This window comes from Taudactylus pleione, unplaced genomic scaffold (assembly GCF_031769625.1).
Source record: "Taudactylus pleione unplaced genomic scaffold, aTauple2 ptg000202l, whole genome shotgun sequence".
NCBI classification, from domain to species: Eukaryota; Metazoa; Chordata; class Amphibia; order Anura; family Myobatrachidae; genus Taudactylus; species Taudactylus pleione.
Genome location: NW_028284604.1, coordinates 12,082,849 through 12,109,024, shown reverse-complemented (window position 1 = coordinate 12,109,024; position 26,176 = coordinate 12,082,849). Strand labels below are relative to the sequence as shown.

The window sequence follows — 26,176 nt, the reverse complement described above, 5'->3', positions numbered from 1 at the left end:
TGGGACATTGACAGAATTTTCAGATTTTGGCCTCTATTCACCACCACAATGGTTTTGAAATGAAACAAATAAGATGTGCTTTAACTGCAGACTTTCAGATTTAATTTGAGGGTAATTACATCCAAATCGGGCGAACGGTGTAGGAATTACAACAGTTTCAATATGTGCCTCCCACTTTTTTAGGGGCCAAAAGTAATGGGACTATCAACTCAAAAGCTATTTCATGGACAGGTGTGGGCTATTCCCTCATTATTTCATTATCAATTAAGCAGGTAAAAGGTCTGGAGTTGATTCTAGGTGGGACATTTGCATTTGGAATCAGTTGCTGTCAACTCTCAATATGAGATCCAAAGAGCTGTCACTATCAGTGAAGCAAGCCATCATTAGGCTGAAAAATCAAAACAAACCCATCAGAGAGATAGCAAAAACATTAGGTGTGGCCAAATCAACTGCTTGGAACATTCTTAAAAAGAAAGAACGCACCAGAGAGCTCAGCAACACCAAAAGACCCGGAAGACCACGGAAAACAACTGTGGTGGATGACAAAAGAATTATTTCCCTGATGAAGAAAAACCCCTTCACAACAGTTGGCCAAATCAAGAACACTCTCCAGGAGGTAGATGTATATGTCAAAGTCAACAATCAAGAGAAGACTTCACAAGAGTGAATATAGAGGGTTCACCACAAGATGCAAACCATTGGTGTGCCACAAAAACAGGAAGATCAGATTAGAGTTTGCCAAACAACATCTAAAAAAGCCATTACAGTTCTGGAACAACATCCTATGGACAGATGAGACAAAGATCAACTTGTACCAGAGTGATGGGAAGAGAAGAGAAGGAAAGGAACTGCTCATGATCCAAAACATACCACCTCATCAGTGAAGCATGGTGGTGGTAGTGTCATGGCGTGGGCATGTATGGCTGCCAATGGAACTGGTTCCCTTCTATTTATTGATGATGTGACTGCTGACATTGACATCTGACTGGCATTCAGTCAAATGCTTCAGAACTCATTGGACGGCGCTTCACAGTGCAGATGGACAATGACCCGAAGCATACTGCAAAAGCAACCAAAGAGTTTTTTAAGGCTAAAAAGTGGAATGTTATGTAATGGCCAAGTCAGTCCCCTGACCTGAATCCGATTGAGCATGCATTTCACTTGATCAAGACAAAACTGAAGGGAAAATGTCCCAAGAACAAGCAGGAAATGAAGACATTTGCAGTAGAGGCCTGGCAGAGCATCACCAGGGATGAAACCCAGCGTCTGGTGATGTCTATGCGTTCCAGACTTCAGGCTGTAATTGCCTTCAAAGGATTTGCAACAAAGTATTAAAAAGTGAAAGTTAGATTTAGGATAGTTTAGTTTGTCCCATTACTTTTGGCCCCTTAAAAAGTGGGAGGCACATATAGAAACCGTTCTAAATCCTACACCGTTCACCTGATTTGGATGTAATTACCCTCAAATTAAATATGAAAGTCTGCAGTTAAATCACATCTTGTTTGTTTTATTTCAAAGGCATTGTGGTGGTGAATAGAGGCCAAAATATGAAAATTCTGTCAATGTCCCAATATTTATGGACCTGACTGTATATACACAGTTAAGCGATTATCAGGAAACCGCACATGCGTCACACTGCGCATGAGGCATGACCAATGGCGGCTCCAGGGATGGGGCTGCAGCACAGTCCAAATTTCAAATAGGGGAGTCACACCAACTGCCATTTCAAAACTTGCCAAACTTAGATGGCTGGGGCTCACTGGCAGTTGGTGTGACTCCCCTATTAGAATTTTGGACTGTGCTACAGCCCCATCCCTGGAGCCGCCACTGGCCATGAGTACCCTAGTCGCAACTTGTTACACGCAGTATGACTGACAGTTATGGACCATTTGTGGGAGGTAACGGGGGAGTGGCAGCAAAAACCGCAGACATAATGCCGTATGCAATAAAAATGGCTCTGGCATCTCAATACACACAGCCATTCTGTGCGACCACAGGGTTACTCAGACGGTCGACCATAGAAAATATGAGATATGGTAAGAACTTACCCTTGTTATCTCTATTTCTACGAAGTCCATAGGGTTCCACAGGATACCTTGGGGTATAGGTGTGACGTCAGTCGCAGGGCACCAAAGAGTTAAGCTTTCAGCCTCCCAGGATGCACTAGGTCCCCCTCCTATACCCCGCCCCCGGGCCAAGGCACCTCAGTTAGTTACCAAGCCATAGGCCGGAGGAGGAGAAGGAAGAGAGAGAACAAAGATCTGGACACATACAAGAATCACATTCTCACCAGAGGGAGACGGAAAACCGGTGACCAGAGCAAAGCCCATCTGCAGCACAGGTGCGACAGGGCGGGAGTCCTGTGGAACCCTATGGACTTCGTAGAAATAGAGATAACAAGGGTAAGTTCTTACCATATCTCATATTTTCTACTTCAGGGTCCATAGGGTATCCACAGGATACCTTGGGGATGTCCCAAAGCAGTATCCTTTAAGGGTGGGGACGCTCCTGTGCAGAAAGGAGAATCCGCCGCCCGAAGGAAGCATCCTGAGAGGCGAAGGTGTCAAACCTGTAATACCTCACGAAGGTATGGACAGAAGACCACGTAGCAGCCTTGCAGATCTGAACTGCCGAGGCACCACGTCGAGCTGCCCACGAAGGACCCACAGACCTAGTGGAATGAGCCTTCAGAGAAGGAGGGACCGGTAGGCCTTCATGAAGATAAGCTCCAGAAATAGCCATACGGATCCAGGCTGCCAAAGTTTGCTTTGAAGCAGGCCAACCCTTTTTACGGAAGCCAAAGAGGACAAACAAAACGTCCGACTTCCTAAACGAAGAAGTGCGGTCAACATAAGTCCTTAAGGCCCGCACAACATCCAAAGAGGCCTCACCCACGGAAAGACCCGGTGAGTTAAAGGCCGGAACAACTATTTCCTCGTTAATATGAAACTGGGAAACAACTTTGGGAAGAAACTCGGGCCGAGTGCGGAGCACTGCCCTGTTCCCATAAAAAACCAAGAAAGGGGGTCTACAAGAAAGAGCCCCTAACTCAGAAACACGTCTGGCCGAAGCAATGGCCAGAAGGAAAACAGTCTTAGCTGTTAGCCATTTAAGATCCACTGAGCCCAGTGGTTCAAACGGCGGTCCTTGGAGAGCCCTCAGGACCACAGCCAAATCCCAAGGCGCCACAGGTGGAACAAAGGGCGGCTGAATGCGGAGAACACCCTGCATAAAGGTGCGCACATCCGGGATTGTAGCAATCCTACGGTGAAACCAGACAGATAGGGCCGAAACCTGTACCTTCAAAGAAGCAAGGCGAAGCCCATGATCTAGTCCCGCTTGCAGGAAGGCGAGAATCCGAGACAGACGAAACTCCCGCGGTGCATAACCTCTCGGTCGACACCACTGGAAGAACGTATGCCACACGCGATGGTATATCCTCGCGGAAGACGGTTTCCGAGCTCGCAACATGGTACGCACCACAGAGCTGGAAAACCCCCGGGACCTCAGCATGGCCGTCTCAACAGCCACGCCGTCAAAGACAGCCGAGTCAGGTCCGGGTGAAGGCAAGGACCCTGAGACAGAAGGTCCGGTCGTAGCGGCAACCGCAGAGGAATGTCCACGGACAGACCCTGAAGGTCTGAGAACCAGTGCCGTCTGGGCCACGCGGGAGCTATCAACAGGAGCGTCCCTCCTTCCTGTTTGAATTTCCGGATTACCCGTGGAAGAAGGGAACAGGTATGCGAACCGGAACGTCCACCGGACGGACAGAGCATCCACCAGAGACGCCCCTTCGTCTCTTGTGCGAGACCCGTACACCGGCAACTTGTTGTTGTGCCTGGACGCCATGAGGTCGATTTCTGGAAGACCCCACCTGTCCACCAGTAGTTGAAAAACGTCCGGGTGCAGGGACCATTCCCCCGGATGAACGTCCTGGCGACTTAGAAAGTCCGCCTCCCAATTGAGCACTCCCGGGATGAAGACCGCTGATATGGCCGGAAGATTGCGCTCCGCCCAAACCAGGATCCGAGAGACCTCTACGAGAGCCGCCCGACTGCGAGTTCCTCCTTGCCTGTTTATGTAGGCCACGGTGGTAGCGTTGTCCGACTGGACCTGCACCGGGCGACCCTGGAGAAACCGCTGTGCCTGCTGGAGAGCATTGAAGACCGCACGGAGTTCCAAGATATTTATTGGAAGCTCCGCTTCTGTCGGCGTCCACCTGCCCTGGAACAAGTGTGGACCCGAAACTGCTCCCCAGCCCCGAAGACTGGCGTCCGTTGTCAACAGGACCCAATTTGGAACCCAGAACGGACGTCCCTTGTTGAGGTGGTTCGTCTGTAACCACCACGTAAGGGACAGGCGAACCTCCTGGGTGAGCACAATCGTCTGGGACTTCAGAGACTGAGTCAGCCCGTTCCACTTGGACAGGATCAGGTGCTGCAGAGGTCTGGAGTGAAACTGGGCGTATTCCACCATGTCGAACACCGACACCATGGAGCCCAGTAACCTCATCGCCGAGTGTAAGGACACCCGGCGGCTGTGCAGACAACTGCGCACCCTTGACTGTAAAGCAGAGATCTTGTCCTCCGTCACGAAGATCCTTTGCTGTCCCGAGTCCAATAAGGCTCCAAGATGCAGAATCCTCCGAGACGGGATTAGAGTGGACTTCTGCCAGTTGATTAGCCAGCCGTGCCGTTGCAGCAGTGCAATGGTCAGGTCCAAGTGGCGTAACAGGAGCTCTGGAGATCCTGCCACCAATAACAGGTCGTCCAAATACGGCAACATGCGGACTCCCTGCAGCCGCAGAGAAGCCGCCATGACCGCCATCACCTTGGTGAAAACACGTGGTGCTGTTGCCAGGCCAAAAGGTAACGCCCGAAACTGGAAGTGGTCGCTGCTGATTGCGAACCTGAGGAACTGTTGATGGCGCCAAAGAATAGGGACATGCAGGTAAGCGTCCTGTATGTCCAATGACACCAAGTAGTCCCCAGGTTCCAGCGCCAGAATGATGGACCGTAGGGTCTCCATCCGAAACTTCGGGACCCGCAAAGACTTGTTGAGTGCTTTGAGGTTGAGAATCGGACGATATGACCCATTGGGTTTCTGTACCAAAAATAGATTTGAATAGAAACCCTGGCCCCTCTGGGAGAATGGAACCGCCACTATAACTCCAGCCTGGAGCATAGTGTGCAATACCTTCCGCAGCTCCGTAGCCTTGTTCCGGTCTGATGGGAGACCCGTGGTGAAGAAGCGAGCCGGGGGTCTGTGCCGGAAGGAGAGGGCGTATCCGTGAGAAACCACCTCCAGAACCCAAGTGTCTGTCGTAGTGGTCGACCAACACTGGGCGAACTGTAGCAGGCGGCCTCCCACCCTGGGATCCCCCAAAGGGAGGCCCGGACCGTCAGGCCGCAGGCTTGTCATCTGGCTTGGGGGCCGGACGTCTGGTACTCCATGCCTGCTTCCGGGGCTTGACCGATTTCTTAGGGCCAGCCTGTCGAGGAAACGACTGTGGTTTGGGCCTGCCCTGGGCCCTAGATGACCGAAAGGACGATGGTCCCGAACCAGAAGGAGCAGCGGCCGACGGGAGACAGGCAGATTTGGCTGCCGCCAGCGTGGCCACAATCTTATCCAGATCCGGACCGAAGAGAACTTCTCCGGTAAACGGCAACGCTTCCAGACCTTTCTTGGAATCTGCGTCCGCCTTCCAGGATCGCAGCCACAAGGTGCGACGAGCAGCTACCGCTGCTGAAGAAATTCTAGACACCAGAGTACTAATGTCTAGAGCCGCCTCGTTGATGTAGGTGGCCGAATCACGGAGATTGCCAATCAACTCCGCCTGATCGGCCGGACAGTCGGATTCAAAAGAAGCCTCTAATGAATCCGCCCAGCGCTCCATCGCTCTGGCAACCCAGCAAATGGCCATAGCCGGCCGTGCTGCCCCCCCTGCAAGGGAATAAGCGGACTTCAGGCAGATTTCTACCTTGCGGTCCGTAGCATCCTTAAGGGAGGACATGGATGGCATCGGCAATGTGGCACTACGGACAAGACGGGTCACGTGAGAATCCACCTGTGGAGGGGATTCCCACTTCGCAAAATAATTATCCGCGAACGGATAAGCCACCGCCAGGCGTCTCTGCGGCTGGTATCTTTTGCCAGGTTGTTTCCACGCCTCCTCTAAATGGTCCACCAACTGACCCGAAAGAGGAAAGACTGTGGCATCGCCCTTCACATCTTTGAAAAAGGCATACTTAGATTTAGCCACTGGGGGAACTTCGTCCTCAATCACCAAGGCTGTGCGGACCGCCCGAATAAGTCCAGGAATATATACTTTGGACTTAGCATCAGCGTCCTTAGTATGGAGAGGTTCCTGATCGTAAGGATCTAGAATCTCCCCATCATCAGACGTCCCTTCGTCATCCTCATAAGGAGCGGACAGAGACGCCACCGGCCGTTTATGAGGCCGCATCACAGACTCCCCTTGCAACACATCCGACAAGTGCTGTACAGAACTCGTCAGGGAGTTAACCCACGCTGGCTCCTGAGAACCCGGGAGCGGGGAAATAGGGAGACTGTGGGGTACCACCAATTGTCGTGGGAACCCCTGCATGGGTGACGACACCACAGACTGCTGGGACAAACCCATCGGAGTAAACGCGGGCTGCGGAGCTAACTGGCCCACTAAAGCTGTTAACGCCTGAGCGAAACAAGCCCAGGGCGGCTCCTGTACCGGTGCTGTAACCGTAATAGGCCGCGCCATGGACAAACACTGCCGGCAAAGGCCCTCCGCGCTACCCTCCCCCTCCGCTAACGGTACTTTGCACGTGGTACACTGTAGCCGGAGGGGAAAATCACTTTCAGACATGATGGCACCACGTATGTGACCTCTCTCACCAATTAAGTATTAAATAGGCGAGAGACCACCCTGCAGCACCGCACCGCAAGGGCTTTAGCAGAAAGAACAGGGACAGTAATAAAGCTGACAGTTTAGATGAAGAAAAGATTACAGGCAGCAGCGCTAGCACAGTCACATACAATGCAGAGAAATAACAATTCCTGCACTAACAGCGCTGATCACTCAACTACACAGACACAGGGCCTGGTAGGACACAGCGCTGCATACACAGACCTGACCACAGCGGAGGAGAGGTATGCGGGGGGACCCAGACCACGATGCTTCCGTCCAGCGCTTCCAGCAGCGTTCACCATGCGTTCTGGAGAAGATGGCCGCCGAGGAGCAGAGAGGAGGCTGGCCTGGGGGAGGAGCGCTGCCACAGGACCAGTCGGCAGCATGCAGAGAGGGCTGTGTGCAGCGGGGGAGGCGCCGGCTGTGAGACAGGGAAGGCGCGCTCCCCTGGCATGCATTTAACCCCTGGGACGCCGCAGTGCTACCGCTCTGCTGCGGTCCGCTGTCCCAGGGGGTAGTGGAAGCGCAGGTTGGTCGCCTGGCTCCACGCTGCAGCCAGTCCCCAGGGAGCCCCCTGCCTGGGGACTTAGGACCATGTGATCAGCGGGGACCCACCGCGGGACCCCGCTGCTTACCTCTGTCCCCCTTGAATCCGGCCATGGTCCGGAGCATCTGGGGTCACCGCTAGCTGTGACCCCAGACGCCCACCAGCATCCCCGGATCAGTACCGGCGTTCTGGTACCGGCGGGGTGTAGGGAAGACAGCATGGACGTCAGGACTGACTGTCCATGCTGTACATCCAGTTGTGCAGCCACAGCTGCATGAAGAATAAGCTTCAGGGGCTCTTCTAGCCCCCACTCCAACAGGTGCACCCGACTCCGGCCGGGCACCAAACTAAACTGAGGTGCCTTGGCCCGGGGGCGGGGTATAGGAGGGGGACCTAGTGCATCCTGGGAGGCTGAAAGCTTAACTCTTTGGTGCCCTGCGACTGACGTCACACCTATACCCCCAAGGTATCCTGTGGATACCCTATGGACCCTGAAGTAGAAAGATCTGCGACTGATGCTGCATCTTTGTGTGAATGACGCTTGGGTTTGCGATGTCGCCTGTGGGCATCTCCATACAAATTCCGGCAGCTGTGATATTTGCATATTTTCTCACAGTCGCTGTCTGCAAAGACGCAACCGCAACAGGATAAGCATACATCTCTGATTCAGGCCCTCAGTCCTCAAGGACAACTATTTAATTTTTTTCACACCATCTGTGAATCTTTTAAAATGTGTCAGTCAATGAAGAATACGCCTGTGTACCAGCTAAGAGATCTGGAAAACATGAACTGTTAATGGACCTTGTGGACAGAGTTTTGCCACCCTGGATATAACACAAGCACACACAATATGATAAAGCATTCCGGGTAACTCAGGGAAAATAGCAAAACTTCTTGTTTTATCAACTAAATTACCTCCAGGCAACTAGAAGAGCAGGATGCACTCCCCCCCACTCTGATACTCTGACAATTCTTCTTTAAAAGCACATAAGGCCTTATATACCTGAGATTTACCACAAGTCTATAAATATGAGAGAGATGACAATGCTGGAAGTATTACTAAGTTTAAATCACCAGCTTAAGGCTAAGTGATTAGCTAGAAATGTCATATGAAGGAGAACTGGGCACTGACGCCCTACACCAAGTTAATACAAGAGATACATCAAAAGACACAGCAGATACAAATGATAATGTAAAGCAATATCTTAAGAAATGCACTTTGCCAGACAGAAAATAACACACGTTCCACAACATGATTCACATCTAGCATCCAGTCCTAAAATGTCTGTGCACACAATATTAATACAATGATAACGCTGAGATTTGCATTATGAAAAAGACAGTACTTGTAAACAGGGGCGTCTTTAGAGAGGAGGGGGTCAGTGTACATCCCCCGTCACGGGCCCCCTCCACTCATCCCGGCAGCCGACTGACGCGGCTGGCCGGCCACCGCAGAATCAGAAGATTCTGGGCACAAGGGCACTAGAGTGTGCCCAGAGTCTACTGCGCATGCGTAGATTGCGGGGCAAATGGTGCGGCCATTTTCCTGGCGATTTCCTCACAGCGCAATCGCAGTACACCTGAAAAATTGCCTATTTTCCGGCGTTTTGAGCAGCGCTGAGATCTCGGAGAGGTAAGTTTTAGATAATATGGGTACAGGGTGTGCGGTGCGGGCCCCCTCTGCACCCATTATAGATATGCCCCTGCTTGTAAAGCAGTTGTAATGCAGGCCATACACTAGACGAATATCGTTCCAACCAGCCTACTAGTTGGCTGGTTGGAATGATAGTTGGGCAGTGTGTGGGAGTAAACAAAAAATCAGTCATTTGCTCCGATGCCGAAAAACGGCAAATAATAGTTGGTCTAACTAGTGGGAAAATCAAACATGTCTGCCTCACTAGCTTCACCCCCGTGATCGCGACACCCCGTGATGAATGAAGAGTAGCTGGAATAGCACAGACACACATTTGGGGAAGAATCAATAAGGGTTTAGGGGGTGGGCGAATACTTTAAAGAAAATTATCTAAAACTGATATTCCTTTCTTCTTCAGGGTCCATAGGGATCCACAGAGATACCATGGGGATATTATGATTGGAGAGATCCAGGCACCAGTTAAAGCTTCAGCTCCCAGGATGCCTCGGGTCCTCCTCCATACATACCCCGGCCCTAGCCACAGGCATTCAGTTTTTCTTTCAGTGCGGCAGGATTAAGACGCATCTTTGTAACGGGACTGCTCAGGCAGTCCTAAGCTTTTAATTTATGTTATTTCTTTTTGAGTTGGTAGTACTAAGTGTCTGAATTAAGACGCCTGCACTGCGACCTCCATCTACCTCCACCGTACCGCAACACCAACAACAGGGCTGGCAATTCCGGCTGGTCTCGGCTAAGCTTGCTTGCAGCGATGCTGGGACCCGGACTGCAACTGAACGCACAAAGATGTCAGGTAAGGTGATTCATCACTTACGAATAATCGCGCGCGGCAGTCCTTGCTTCGGGCGCCGGAGATGCACCGGAAGCCGATGAAGTAAGGGCTCAGGAGCGTCCGCACTAGACCGCCGGGGCCTTATCGTCTGACGTCGGGGATCGCCAGCAGATGCATATCTGCTCCCATGAGGTCAGAGTACCCGGCTGGTTGATGCAGCTATGGGGAGGTAGGCGCTCCCCCGGCAGCTCCTTCCCCGACCCAGACGCAGTCCCTATGAAGGTTTTGTGCCTCTGGATTGCTCCGCCCTTCCTCCACATGTATTTGAGATGCTTACGGTCCACTACCAGTGCGCTGCTGTAGCTGTTGGTCTCAGGAGCGCTTGGGTCAGTCTCCCTGTATACCTCTCCCTTGGTTAAGGTATACAGTGCTCTATATCCTACCATTCCTGTGTTAGTGTAGTTGATTTAGAGTCAATTGTAATTATATTACATATGCATTGTATGTGACTGCTTGCTAGCTGCTGTATTGACACTGTCTTTTATTTCTGTCTGTCAATTATAACTATCGCTACTTTTTCTCTCTATCCTCTTAGGGTGGAGGTTTTTCTTTGAGTACTTCACATTCATTAAGATTTTGTGAAGGCTGTCACATAAAATTGCAATCATTGCCTTTATTGAACATGTCAAAAGATAAAGGAAAACAGGAGGGGGAGCCCCCTGTGCCGGTTTCATGTAAATCACTTATGGTCCGTTTGTCTCCTCAGTGGTTTGTGTGTTGTCTGTTATAAAGAGTCATCTCACCAGTCCATCTTACCTGTCCCTGGACAAGAGCCATCTTGGGTCTCCTCTTTGTTCCAGGTAATGAAGCATTTTGTAGATCGTATGGCTGCTCCCACTATGCCTCCTTGCATGGGGTGTCCACAGCATGCCATGTATCCTCACTGGAAGGATGTTTATGGCCATTCTAGTCAGTGTATGGCACCATCTAATGTTGAAAGCAGACCAGTAGATAAAAAGATAACTTGCGCTTAGGCGCCTTAGTATCAGTCTGCCGCTGAGCGTTCGCAACCGGGTCGATGGTGGCCCAGAGCGCATGCACACGATGGAGCCGGCTCCGTTGTGCGCATGCGCGAGACCCGGATAGCGACAGGCAATCCGTCGCTCCTGGTTTCGCACCAAAGGGGACGTGCTGTCGATGTTGAGTGACAGCACGCCCCCTTTGGTGGGCAGGCTGGGGGGGGTGGGTGCCCAGACGGAGGCGTTCCCATGAGAACGCCTACCATCTGGGGGCGGCCCCACTGACATCACAAGTGATTTCAGTGGGAGAGCTTTCGGCTCTGTCAGAGCCGAAAGCTCTCTGGGGCTTGCGGCCACGAGACCCTACCACAAGGGTCTCGTCGCAAGCCCGATGGTCTTGACCATCGCTACCATCATCATTGCCGCTCGCATTAGCTGTGGGTGGCAACGCACAGCAATGCGAGCGGCCAGGAGGCCGCTCCATAAAAAGAAAAAAAAAAAAAAAAGACGCCCTGATTCACAGCGAGCGCTCTGACTCAGGCCCTCAGTTTGTAAACTCTCCGGTCAATTATTTTGGCAATGGAGCCAGGGGATTACATGCTTTCCCTGGACATTCAGGAAGCATATCTGTATGTTCCTATTGCACCATCCCACCAACAATTTTTACGGTTTACTGTCCTTCAGCAACATTACCAATTTTAGGCTCTACCCTTTGGTCCATCTACGGCTCCCCCAGTAGTTACTAAAATAATGGCGGTCATGATGGCCTCTCTCAGGTGTCAGGGAGTCAGAATACTGCCATATCTGGACGACCTTCTGATATTGGTGCAGACTCCGGTTGTTTTATAAAACCATCTTCAACTGACCATAGCCTGCCTACAAAAGTACGGCTGGATCATCAATTGAAATAAATCATCGCTTTCTCCAACACAGCAGATGGTACATCTGGGAGCTCTTTTGGATTCTTGGGCACAAACAGTGTTTCTGCCAGAAGACAAGATTGTGGCCCTACCATTAAGAGTACGGTTGATACACAAGCGAAGGGCATCCATTCTGTTAGCAATGCAGGACCTGGGATCAATGGTGTCCACCTTCGACATGGTCACCTAATGCTCAGGAGCGTCCCCCACCCTAGGAGAACTGCTTTAGGAAATCCCCATGGTACCACTGTGGATCCCTATGGACCCTAAAGAAGAAAATTAGAGTTATGGTAGACTTATCTAGATAACTCCTTTTCTTCGAGGTCCACAGGGCATCCACCCTGACGCACTTGGCTGCATGGGTAATTTTTTTCTTTCGGTCACAGATTCATCTTGTGTAAGAGTGTTTCTGGTGTACGACTGCTCTTCCCTCTACTCTTTCATTCTCCTGCCTTGAGGCTTGTTAACAAAAACTGAATGCTTGTGACTAAGGGCGGGGTATATATGGAAGAGGACCCGAGGCATCCTGGGAGTTGATGCTTCAAATGTTTGGTGCCTGGATCTTTCCAACCACAATATCCCCATGGTATCCCTGTGGACCCTATGGACCTCGAAGAACAGGAGTTATCCAGGTAAGTCTACCATAACTAAAATTTTCTCTTAAATTGCTTATACCCCACTTGCAAACTTGTAAGGCACCTACTTTTCCACCATGTACATTTCAATGTGTACAACCAACTGAGGGTACTTGAAGACACCCCAGTAAATTCATTCTGCTCCTGCTATAGCTTTGTTGTTTGTTTTCTTTCTTTGTTCATCAGAGTGAGGAGATATTGTGTTATTATGATGAGTCACTTTTGAATTTTTGTAGATTTTTACTGCATGTTTTAAAGTGGTTCTAAGAATGCACTAGCAAGTGCAGAGACAAGACATGATGGTTGCAGAAAAAGTAAATTAGAGGAGGGATACCTTGCTCATATTTGCCCACACCTGTATAGGGTGCTAGTCAAATGAGTGAGGTTATTCTGTCCTGATAGTCCCCATTATAGTATAGAGTGAGATTCCAACGGAATCTTAAGGCTCATTGAATCTGCCCCAAAAGGTTATTTTTGTTCCTGTGTCCACCTAGTATCTTTATTTAGAATAAAGCAGTGCTGTCAAACTCGGGTGATCCAGCTGCAGTGGAACTATACATCCCAGCATACACTGCCACCATTTTGCTATTAGGGCATGCTAAAACTGTGGCAGGGCATGCTGGGATGTGTGGCTCCACTGCAACTGGATGGCCCGAGTTTGACGCTCCTAGATTAAGGGGTCGGTTTATGAAAATTAAAGTTTCCCTCAATAAATATAAATTTCTTATCGCTACCAACTGCTGTAATAAGGAATGATTTTAGTTTTCAAATTATTGAATTCCTCTTGCTGGGGCAGCGCTGTAACAGGGCTTTGCGGCAGCCGACCACGACCCCCCCAACCGCATGACATCTCAGATAGTCTCATATCTCAAATCCCATTCCCATCCAAGCATCTTGGGAGGCTTGCCTACAGTCTTCGTCTTCTCACATGCTTTCTTTCCTCGCACAAGCTACTGAACCCTCCTTATGGTGCATACACACGTTCAGATTTGACAGATGAACGATTGAACAATTGAACAATTTTACAAACGATTCGAACGATTTTACCAACAATTTGAACGATTTTTGACTGCATTAAAATTACCGAAATCGACCAAATCTGACTGCAAACACATCAGATGTCAGATATCGTTATCTGACCATCGGGAAAGCGCATCGTTCATCGTTGAAGGCTCACATGTCAGATTTTCCTTCAGAAATGAACGATTTTTAAAATAGTTATCGTTCAGATCTGAAGGAAAATCTGACCGTGTGTATGCACCATTAGTCAGACTTTTGTTACCAACACTCTACAGCAGTGTTTCCCAACTCCAGTCCTCAATGACCCCTAATGCTGGGTGTACACTGTTCAATTATTGGCCCGACCAGTTGATAATCAGCGGGTAGGGCCGAACAGTGTATTGCCGCGACCGAGCAGTAATTGGTCTGTCAGACAAGCTGAAATCGCCGCATCTGGCAGTGTTCATTCGCAGGGGAGAAATGGGGAACGGTTTCTTTCCCGGGGAGGAAAGGAGATATTGTGGCCATACACTGTGCTATCTCTCACAGTGTATGGCCACGATATCTGTTAGTTTCAGCTTGTCAGATAAGATGTCTGTTGGTCTGACAGACATTTTATCTTATGGTACATACAGACGGTCAGATCTGTCAGATGAACGATTTCAGACTGTATTAAAATGAATTAAATAGTCAAAATCTGACTGCAAACACAGACGATGATATATCGTTCATTATATCTGCTAATGGATAGGCCCTGAACGATGACAGATGCGCACTCCCGCAGCCGATAAATCGCATCTATCATCTCTCCAACATGTTGGTCAATTATCGCATATAGCTGTACAATATTAGTAATATCGTCCAGTTTATATGCAGTAAACGACGAACGATATTAGCAGCAGTGTAGAGAGCGCTGCAGAGAAAAAATTCACTCCCTGAATGATGTCATGCGATAACATTCATCAAAATCTGTCATGTACATGACAGATATCGTTCAGCACAGCCACTGGAATTTTCAAGGGATATCTTTTGTCTTTCATCACTCAGAAATACATCTGCTAAAGGATAGGCCCATTTAGTTGTATTGCATTGCAAATAGGACATATTTTCGTGCAAAAAAGGGGCTTGGTGTAAGCAGAGTGGCACGGGACCTTGCACCCTGAGAAGGGCTGTTTGGCGTGACTGCAGCAATAGTGCACGAGGACACATCTGTACATTTGGTAAATGCAGCTAAACCAGCAGTGCAAAGTCATTATAAAGAAAAAAAAAAGCCAAAATGATAGCAGAAAAGAACCTACACTTCCATCTAGTGTACATCTCTTGTGTGTATTTCACTTTTGGCATTTAATAGGGTTTGATATTTTATTTTTCCGCTTTGTTTTCCTTAATATAATTTTAATTAAAATCTAGCGAATAGTTGGGACACAAAATATTCAAATGAAAAAGCCGATTTAAATATATAATAATATAATACAATAGCCTCAGCTACTACAGAAGGACAAAGTCAGATGTGTAATAGATTAATGCGGATTGCCCTGTAGGTCTTCTACAAGGCAGATAACATCTTTTATCACAACCACATAAAATGTGACTGGAACTACTATGTCCCCTTATAAAAATGTACACAAAGCAATTTCCTGAGAAGTCATAACTCAAATCAGACCTTGCTTTTCTTGACACGCTTCACAACGGTTAATGATTTTGATCCTATAAGTTTATAGCTAAATAGGAAAGTGCTGGATAGATATTTGCTGCTGTAGAAGGTTATTGGTTTGTCCATTTAATGTGGCAATTACAGTGACATATTCTCTACACTGCTAATTTTGATTTATGAGTCAGCTGCCTAACAGGAGCTTGATCCTTAACAGCTGAAGTAATGAAGATCATATCTTCAAGTGATCGTCAGGAAGCAGTCCACATTGGATGTGTCTGTAAATGAATGAACACAAATCGTCTGTGTCTCAACCCAGATACCTAGATGAAATCTGTCACCAGGAGAAAAGAAAAATGTTCATTCTTGTTTTCAAAAACAACAGAGGAAATGAAATGTAGAAATGACAGATATTACAGTTATATTACTTACCTGATGGCCATAATGAGGATTATAAATTTACATGCTTTCTCTATTGATTAATTTTATTTGTTTTCCTTTCATTATATTTGATTATTAGTTTTGGTATATTCTGCTTCATTATTTATTTGCATCTTGTCTTTTGGTATATACATTTGTTTACATATTCTAGTTTAAGATACACAGTCTCCGATGCTTTTTGGGGGTATTAAAACCCCAACATCGACACAATGTACTGTTCCGGAATGCACATCGGGTCCTGCCAGCATCGCAAGTTTTCTACAGTGTAATGGGAACTTGTGATGTTGACACTACCATAATTGGCCCATATGTGCGCAGTCAGGAATCTTGGCGATGCCCTACGTCACTTCCCGCATCCCACAGAATTGAAATCTCCTGCTTATTTTAGTTGGCGCTGGTTGTTTTGTTTTACCGTTAGCACCTTTGTTTTTGCCACTTTGGCCTGTTTGTCCATCTATGTTCTTTTCAGAGTAAAGACAGTACATTAGCTTGTTTTCATTTTGTTAAGTTTATAAAAGGCGGCATCACACCACCAACAGGAGTCTTGTGCATGGACAGTTCTGACTAACAGCTGTTATCCGCAGCGGCTGTCCTAGCAACTGCTTTTATATGATTATGGGTCACTGCGATGATCAACTATGATATTGCAGGGAGGTATGACATCTTGAGCTTTGCATCACTTCTCCTTTATATACTGAAGGTTCATTGGTGTTTATGCGTCTTGACAAAGTTCCAATGTCTGCCTGCCTTGGGTAGGCTAAAAAGTGACTAGAAGCTTTCATGACCAACTTACCGGCCATGAAGCTACACACACCTAGGGGGGAAATATTGAGAAACCCTGGAACTCCAAAAAAGTGGAATAGAGGATTGCGTTTCTTTTAGCCAATTATAATTATACCGGCAACATGGCAATTACCTACAGAGCTGTAGGTACCAGGGAGAGACATCGGTTCTCCTTTAAGGTTCACTGTCCACTAGATTAGAAGCTTACAGTTTCCCTGTATTTCTGCTAGACTAAGCTCACTTCAAGAGACGGAAAGATTCATGGGATAACAAAGTAGTTTAGTTCAGCTACAGTATATTCCAATGTATCCATTCCCATTATTGAAACATATATCATTGTTCACCAATACAATATTTAATTAAAAAGGTAACTTGATAAAAGGTCAATAAAATGCTGTCCTGCAAAAGCAGTTTTATTAATATGAAAAAAAAAAATAATGTATTTTACATGTAATGAATTTACACCCTGCTTGTGTTTGTATACGCTGGTATAATTACCTTTTTTGGGGCCAAAATCCGTTGTCTAAACTTCTCCACAGTCTCCTGCCCTGAATTCTCCCAGGCATTAGCAAAAGCATCAATTTTCACCTGGTCAAGATGGATGTTCTCCAACTGCTGGCGTAAGACTGATGTTTTTAAATTATGATACACAGCCTGAAAGTAATAAGAATGCAAAATGTAAAAAGGAAGAGAATTATGGCTCAAGTAACACTTAACTGGTTAATACAGCTCGATTTCATCAAAGATATTGTGTGTACTGTACACAATGGCTGTGCAAAATTAAGCCGCAGAATATACTAGCGTCGCTTATCAAATTAAATCAGCACAGTCTGCTGATCACATCACATTGCAATGTAGACACATTTTCGGCAAAAGAAAACACCTCGGCGTTAGCGGCTCACTCATACCAGGCAAGTCGCGCTGCGTCGTCTATTGAGGCTAAATGTATGAGGACACATCTGTAAGTAATTTTGGATCGGTTACCAAAGAGACTCCAAAGAGCATTGTTGAAGGTGAATGCTTTATGTCAGCAAATATATATAATGTTATTTATAAAAGCCACATTGTATGCAATGCTTTATGTCAGCAAGTATATATAATGTTATTTATAAAAGCCACATTGTATGCAATGAGTTATAAATTTACAAGCAAAAGTACAAAATATTCTGATTGAGAAAGGCAGTGTTCCCCCGAGGAGTTTATAGTCTAATTAGGTAGGAAACACTAGGTGATAACTTAGTGATTATATTATTAAGGACAGCGGGGGTCTAAGTATATAGCATCAAGAGGATTATTTGCTTTACTCAGCATATGATGCTTGGGAGAGGTTGTAAAAGCGCTGTGGAGGGAGCATAATAGCCGGATGTTTGAAGGTAGGGAGTTCCAGACATATGGAGCTGCATAGGAAAATGATTGTATGAATGATGAAGCAATGTTTTTTATAAGAAGTGAACAAGTAGGTCAGCTAAAAAGTGCATGAGGAGTGAGAGCAGGGGTTCACGGGGAGGTGAAGTCAGAGATGTAAGTGGGAGGAAAGGATGCAAGTCTGCAAAGAGCCTTGTAGCATAGGAATAGAACACTGAAAGTGGGATTTTGATAAATTGTCAATTGAGAGCTTAGAACAAAGGGATGATGGATATGGAGCAAGTGGATGCAATGGCTGTATTTCTAGTATCTGCATGTAGAAAAGTCTGAAGTAAGGAGAGTCAAAATGCTGCAAGTAGGAGATTACTGTAACCAAGAAGAGAAGTAATGAGCAGTTTGGTAGTGGAGATACACGAGACAGGTCATATTTTAGCAATGTCATTGTGGAATAAACTGCAGGACGTTGCTTCAATGTGTTGGGAAAATGAAAGGAATCTATTAATAACTCCTAGATGCAAAACATGAGGCACAGAATGAATGACCATATTATTGGCTGTGATTGGTCAATGAGGACACTGCTTTGGAGGAAAAGGGGCTGCTTCGGTGTACATGGTTATTTTTTGCCTTCTCCTTGCCACCAATGTTGACATTTCTAAGAGGCAAGCAGAAAACATGAAAGGCAGAGAGCAGTCAGGCATGGATAGTCAGAATGGTTCATCATCTGTATAAAGGTTTTATTTGAAACCAACTGACCCAATTGCCCTGCTTATATGAGGACGTTTATGCATGATCAATCTCAATATATGGTAGAAGTGATGATGAGTTCGATTCTCAGTCACACGCAAAGCAGCAATGGCAGCCAGGTATACTACCATATGTGAATGCTGGCATCCGTACATCTTCATCTGTATAGTAGCACTGCCCACTGTTTTGCCATCTGCAGCCGCAACAGTCATAATTAGCGCGGCACTTACACAACCCTTCAAAAGTTTGGGGTCACCCAGACAATTTTGTGTTTTACAACTGACTTTTATTTATCAAATGAGTTGCAAAATGAATAGAACATATAGTCAAGACATTGGCAAGGTTAGAAATAGTGATTTTTATTTTAAATAATAATTTTGTCCTTCAAACCTTGCTTTCGTCAAAGAATGCTCCTTTTGCAGCAATTACAGCATTGCAGACCTTTGGCATTCTAGCTGTTAATTTGTTGAGGTAATCTGTAGAAATTTCACCCCACGCTTCCTGAAGCACCTCCCACAAGTTGGATTGGCTTGATGGGCACTACTTGCGTACCAAACGGTCAAGCTGCTCCCACAACAGCTTAATGGGGTTGAGATCTGGTGACTGCGCTGGCCACTCCATTACAGACAGAATACCAGCTGCCTGCTTCTTCCCTAAATAGTTCTTGCATAATTTGGAGGTGTGCTTTGGGTCATTGTCCTGTTGGAGGAGGAAATTGGCTCCAATCAAGCGCTGTCCACAGGGTATGGCATGGCTTTGCAAAATGGAGTGATAGCCTTCCTTATTCAAAATCGCTTTTACCTTGTACAAATCTCCCACTTTATCAGCACCAAAGCAGCCCCAGACCATCACATTACCTCCACCATGCTTGACAGATGGCGTCACTAACTCTTGCAGCATCTTTTCCCTTGTTCTGCGCCTCACAACTGTTCTTCTGTGTGATCCAAACACCTCTAACTTCGATTCGTCTGTCCATAACACTTTTTTCCAATCTTCCTCTGTCCAATTGCTGTGTTCTTTTGCCCATATTAATCTTTTCCTTTTATTGGCCAGTCTCAGATATGGCTTTTTCTTTGACAAACTGCCTAGAAGGCCAGCATCCCGGAGTCGCCTCTTCACTGTAGACGTTGACACTGGCATTTTGTGGGTACCATTTAATGAAGCTGCCAGTTTAGGACTTGTGAGGAGTCCATTTCTCAAACTAGAGACTCTAATGTACTTGTCTTCTTGCACAGTTGTGCACCAGGGCCTCCCACTTCTCTTTCTACTCTGGTTAGAGTCTGTTTGTGCTGTTCTCTGAAGGGAATAGTACACACCATTGTAGGAAATGTTCAGTTTCTTGGCAATTTCTCGCATGGAATAGCCTTCATTTCTAAGAACAAGAATAGACTGTCGAGTTTCACATGAAAGTTCTCTTTTTTTCTGGCCATTTGGAGAGTATAATCAAACCCACAAATGTGATGCTCCAGATACTCAACTAGCTCAAAGGAAGCCCAGTTTTATAGCTTCTATAAATGAGTAAACCCTAACATAGTATGCTAATATAATGGCACAAGGGTTTTCAAGGGTTTTCTAATCATCTATTAGTCTTCTAACGCGCTTAGCAAACACAATGTACCATCAGAACACTGCAGTGATGGTTGCTGGAAATGGGCCTCTATACACCTATGTAGATATTCCTTTAAAAACCAGACATTTGCAGCTAGTATAGTCATTTACCACATTAACAATGTATAGAGTGTATTTCTGATTAATTTAATGTTATCTTCATTGAAAAAAAATGTGCTTTTCTTTAAAAAATAAGGAGGTTTCTAAGTGACCCCAAACTTTGAACAGTAGTGTAGACCTACCCCATGCTGGGTGCAGAAGATCCATCTGAATCAAACACCTCAGAAAGCACACCTCAGAATAGCATGGAAGTTTGGCTACATGGCCACAACACTCCCATAAAACAGAAAAGTCGCGTACCATGGCAAGACAGCCGCGCATATGTCACCCAGAAATGCCCATTTTATGGACAGAGAGAACTGGCCACACACACAGCCTCCGTCAGGGTAAAATAATTATGGAGCAGCACATGCAGTGTTTACTAAAACACGCTAGATGCCTCAGCATTTGGACTTGTGTGAATCAGGCCGGATATATTTAGTATATACATAATGGGTAGGAAAGAATGTTCTCTCCTTTTCAGGCAAATTGTTATCTTGGCTGCTGTGAGGATTTGTATACATTCTCATTTGAAATATATTTTATATGTTAAGAAGCAAGAAAATTACACGTTATTTATGTTTATTTAGGGGTTGGCAAGTCATATACAGTTGTGCCCTTACACATCTTTACTGCAGTCACACCAAAGAGCCCCTCTCCACGTGCCAGGTCCCGTGAGAAGCTGTTAGCGCCAGGAGTCTTTTTTATGCAAATGTGCACGAGCAGACTTTGCCGATTGGTTTGATATGCGACACTTAATATCTGTGTGCGACCGAGTCTCTGAATCTGTATAGGAAGCAGCTTTTTTCCCACAGAAACTTCCGTTGTGCTTCATATACAGATATACTGTATATGTGTCCTATATCAAATTAATCAGCACAATCTTCTGGTGCGCCCTAGTCGAATCGCATTTTGCGACGACTTGCATGCATTTTGGGCAAAAAAAAAAAAAGGACGCTCAAAGCTAGCAGATTTGCACAAGACCTGATGGTTCACTAACGCCAAGCAAGTCACGCTACGTGGCATATTGAGGCTAGATGTACGAGTACAAATCTGTACAGTATTATAATCAGATGCTATTAAGCAAGTGATAAAACACAATATGGTCCATGGGAATGTAGTCCATGGGCCGCGATGCCTCCGGTCAAAATCCCGACAGCTAATGCCGGATGGGGAATTTAAGATAGGCATCGAAATGCCGACGCCTATCTTAATCCCGACGTCGGACCACAGAAGGACGCCGGACTGAACTAGATAATTCCGGGGCGTCCATATCGTGAGCCACGGGGACGGAGGGTTAGTTTTAGGCACCCCCCCAGGGAGGGCTAGGGTTAGGCACCACTGGGGGGAGGTTTAGGGTGCGGGAAGGAAGGGGGGGGGGGGGGAGGAGGATAGGATTAGGCACCCCCGACTGGCTTAGGGTTAGGTACCACCCCGGGAGTTTTAGGGTTAGGCACCCCTACGGGAGGGTTAGGGGGGGACAGGGCAGGGTAACAGTACTTACCTGCCCCAGTCGGGATCTTCATCCTGTCAGGCATCCGCAGTCGGTATTTGAACCGACGGCTAAACAGCCGTCGGCATTTCAATACTGTTCAGTCCATGTATGTCTTTAAGCATTCTTTTAGTCACAAAAAATGTTAGCATTCAGATGTATAGTCTTTGTTTATAGTTTTTTTCTTTGTTGCATGCTTTTCGATATAAAGCACAGTCACGTTATTAAGGTTAATACACAGTGGATTGTTACTAGCAAAACGCTTAACTCTTACCTCTATATATCCTTAGACAATAGCACGAGCCATGTTCTCCGTACAGTATGGAAGGAATTAACTGGATTAAAGTAAAGCTGGGTACACAGTGAGACGATGTTGTGCCGATTTGGTCAAATAGTGACGACATATCGTTTAGTGTTTATGCACGATATGTGCGCTCCTGTGGTCAAATGCGATGTCATCAGGTTTGATGTATTGCACATCAAACCTAATGATATCGCTTGCGGCTCCATGCATTTTAATGAAGGATGGAACGAGGGATCGTTCATTACATCGTACTAATGTGTACTTCGTATCCTATATGTCGGCCCAACATATCGGCTGCGTACACATCGCTTAGTGTGTACCCAGCTTAACTTGTACACAGATTAAAAATATTTGATGGCATAGAACAGTGTATACTAGAAGGTCAGTGTCTGATGCACAGCTCTGAGAAAAGATAAACATTGCTGAGACTTTATATGGGAGTGTCAAGGAGCTGGCAGAGTTCTATTATCTTTGTTTGCATTTAGTGCACTAATAACATACATTTTAACCAGATGCACAAGGCAGTAATTAAATAGAGTATGATATATTTGCCATGTGGTTTGATATTATATTGTAACCAACAGAGTTATGTTCAAGCACTGTTTAGAACGCGTCACTAATACACATTTATTGGCTATATGTAAATTATTGGATGTAGGACAAAAAAAAAAAAGAAGGTATAAAAAAAGGCATAAGGTATAATAGCCAATGACTGTTAGACTGCTCCTTGGACAGATTTGAACTTGTACCATAGCTATCCCTTTCAGGGCCGGATTCATGTTTGGATGCAAATGCCATTGCAGCTGCTATCTCTCACGGATCGCAATAGCAAAATATGCTAATGTCTCCAAATCCTCGCCGAGCATAGGGATGCCCACTGCTGCCTTCCCATATTTGTCCGACGGCGTACAATAGCGTGAACATCGGTAACATCAACGCAGATCGGGTAGCCACACAGCTTCTGAGTCAAGTCTGACCTGTCTCAAACACTGCATCTCTCCTTACACGCTGAGGGCTCTCATCCTGAGAAGGAGATTGCAATGGCTAATTTATACATGCCCATGAAACGGAGTTTAAACGGTCCAGACACGCCTGCGTTTGCCTAGCCACCCCGTTACTTTCCCCAAATGCCGACTACCTGTTACTCAATTTGCGATAGATTCCACTATGTGTGCGTGATCGCTAATTAATCGCCACATGTGCGCACTGTGGGCAACAGCTAGTAAACTATATGCTTGCAAACTATGGACTGTATTCCATTAGTTTCATACCCGCAAAAAAAGTTTTGCCTGGCGGACTTTTCGCAGATATTGCGTCTTTTGGACGTGGAAACTTATTGTGCGCGTCCCCGCTATTTGCCGTATTCAATTGGAAGACATGCAAAAACGGCAAGCGGCAAATTCAGAACAGGCGGAAAGTGCTGTCAGAATTGGGGAAACCAGCCTGAACCCCCCAAAAAGATGCAGTAACATTGGGGATCAATGTAGATATGACCAAATTGCCCTAATAAAGCTATTTGGGGTACTTAAGTTGTTTCAATAGCTTCTTATTAGCGTCTTTGCACAAGTGGTGAAGAATGGCATTAAGCAGTATTTTTTGGTGAAAATAAGTAGTCCTGTCAAATTTGGGGTACTTGAAAATGCGTGCTAGCATATTTTTAAGTCTCTAAAGTGAAGTATTAAAAAAAAACATGAAAAACGCACCTGTTGCAGGCACCTGCAATCATAAAAACACCTGACCCATCCGTGCAGACCCCCAAAATGTCTATTTCACTAGTTTTTATACTTGTCCCCCCACTTTGTGCTTTTACTCCCCCAAAATTAAAGTACTTTTTTGGGATGTTAAGTTTTTCCCCGGGATTTTGTGACACAGTTGTCCTTTGGGGGCTGTCCCAAGGGTTCTGAGAGGTTTCCCCACCTTTGCACCCCAAAATAAAAATGTTGCACTTCTTTTCTCCTGCTATTCAGAGGCGAATCTTTTTCACCTATTACATTGTATTGACTTTCCGTGTACACGAAAACCGGCTGGAATTGAATACGGAGATAAGTCCCGACCTGGCGAAAAAACGCAATCGGCGATACTTTCTCGCGGAAAACGGCTTTTCGCTTCTAATTGAATACGCCCCAATATGTTTATATACTACATACTTATAAATTCTATCCCTCTAAAGGTTAATTTACATTAAAAAAAAAAATTATTCTAAACACAATTCTGATTTTAACATCTATTTAAAGCAATTTTTTAATATAAAAAAGCCTAGTCTATCTTCCTACTTGACAAAGAATACACCATATGTATAATATACATTTGTACAACTATAGATCAAAAAAGTTCCACATACCCAGGTTAACTAAGAGAGTAGTGATTATTGGGAGAGTGGGTGGTTGGCCATAAAATGTACTACACGTCTCACACACTTTCCACTCCGTGTGAGTGCACACAGAAATATTACACCATGACTTATTTACAGGCATAAATAATGCATCCAACTGTTTTGAGATTACAACTAGCATGACATTAATATTTTACGTACATTTAAAATATTTACTCTGCAGACAGTAACTGTTTCCCATTACACTTGGGGAAGCCCCTATGGGTATTTACTGGTACACATATTGCTCCAACATCACTTCCACTAAGTAACAGATTTATAGTACCTGTTCCAAAATGAATGAGATGGTCTCCAACACTAATTTTAGATCTGGCTTATCCAATGAAAAAGCAGCTTGGAGTTTTTCCTCTTCGTCCTCGTTAAAACTCTGTTCTGCCTGAAAACAAAATGAAAAGCAATTTCAAATGACGCAAGAAACAAAATATGCAGAAAATATATGGCACAATATCTTTTAACTCCTGTCTGCTTTATCTTTTAGCAAATCTGGAGTAAAGTATTCAGTTCAGAAAACAGTGCCAGCCTCGCATGGATCTAATCTATCATTTCATATTTTTATCTGCAAAAAGGTACATAAATGAGACGGTGCAATTTTCAAAACCATTCAAAGCTAATGTCAGTTATTTGTATCTTTTAGACCAGTCAAGAAAAGCCTCTTGTGATAATCCCAAGGCTGAGATCACATAACAAATCTGCAAAATAAATGGTCTCGGGGGGATAATTGAGAATCTGACTGTGCTGCATTCATCAATCCAGTATTGCCAGTGAGAATGTAATGTTGTTCTTTGCACTGATACACAGAGTTAGATGTAAATTCATCAACTAGGATGTGAAGCTGTAAAATCCAGCACAGAACTGATCTCAATGGAGCCAATGGTCTCTGTTTGGAGGAAAACATGACAAACAGAACTGAGTTTTCTCTCATTATTCCAAAAGCGACATGACGGAGTAAATGTTCATAAGATGTATAAGTATTTTTTTGTAGGCAAATATGAGGGTGATTTGACAGAACTGCAGGCTAAACAGGCCTGGACATAAAGCATAAACAGGCCTGTTTTCAGGCATATCTTTTGTACTTAGTATAGTGTAGGTATAAGGGTGCACTACTGATGTCGACACAAACTAAGTGTACACATAGTGGGTGGGTGCAACACTGCACAGGCGAATATACTGTGCACGTAGTTCAGGAGCAACATACACCCGGATTCCGTCCAACTCAGCATCAGAACCTAAGTGTATCTGCTGTGGGTCATAGGAGGAGGATCAGGTCCTGTTGGACCAAGGATTGGCTGCTGGAGAGGGAGAGTCGATCCTACATGCCCCTGCTGACGGAAATGAGGGAGAACAATCCAGACGACTACCGCAACTTCCTGCAGATGGATGACACCACCTTCCAGGAATTGCCGTTTGGTGACCCCATATATCCGGAAGCAGGATACCAATTTTCAGATGGCCATCACAGCCGAGGAGAGGCTCGTGGCTACGCTGAGGTACCTGGCTATGGGACGCTCCTTTGAGGACATAAAGTTTGGCACCCGCATCTCGGCTCAAGCTTTGGGACGCATTATCCCGGAGACGTTGTTATGTTTGTCTAGTCGCTGTTCAATGATTGCTTTCCAATCTCAATAGTGTGGTTCCAAAGTACAAAGTGATTTAATAATAAAAGATAGCAGATTAACAATTAATGCAATAAGTACAAAGTACAGCAGATACATACGCAAGCGCTCTGGATCCAGCATACAGTCATTCAGTCCTGAAGTCTGTAGTCAAACAAAGAAGACTGCTTGCTAGTCCCAGAGCTCAGATATATACAGTTCATCTTACACAGAAAACAAAGGAGGCGATCTGGCATG

At 45.8% G+C, this 26,176-nt stretch overlaps 1 protein-coding gene across 3 annotated transcripts in view; it reads right to left on the bottom strand.

Moving 5' to 3' along the window:
- COMMD10 (COMM domain containing 10) overlaps positions 1–26,176 on the bottom strand; it is a 440,901-nt gene that overhangs the window by 396,651 nt on the left and 18,074 nt on the right. For all 3 annotated transcript variants that reach the window (XM_088477704.1, XM_088477705.1, XM_088477706.1), the window contains exons 3-4: positions 24,592–24,702; positions 16,821–16,976 (exon numbers count right to left, since the gene is read on the bottom strand). In XM_088477704.1, coding sequence (XP_088333830.1) covers positions 16,821–16,976; positions 24,592–24,702 — 267 coding nt within the window. The remainder of the gene's footprint in view (positions 1–16,820; positions 16,977–24,591; positions 24,703–26,176) is intronic.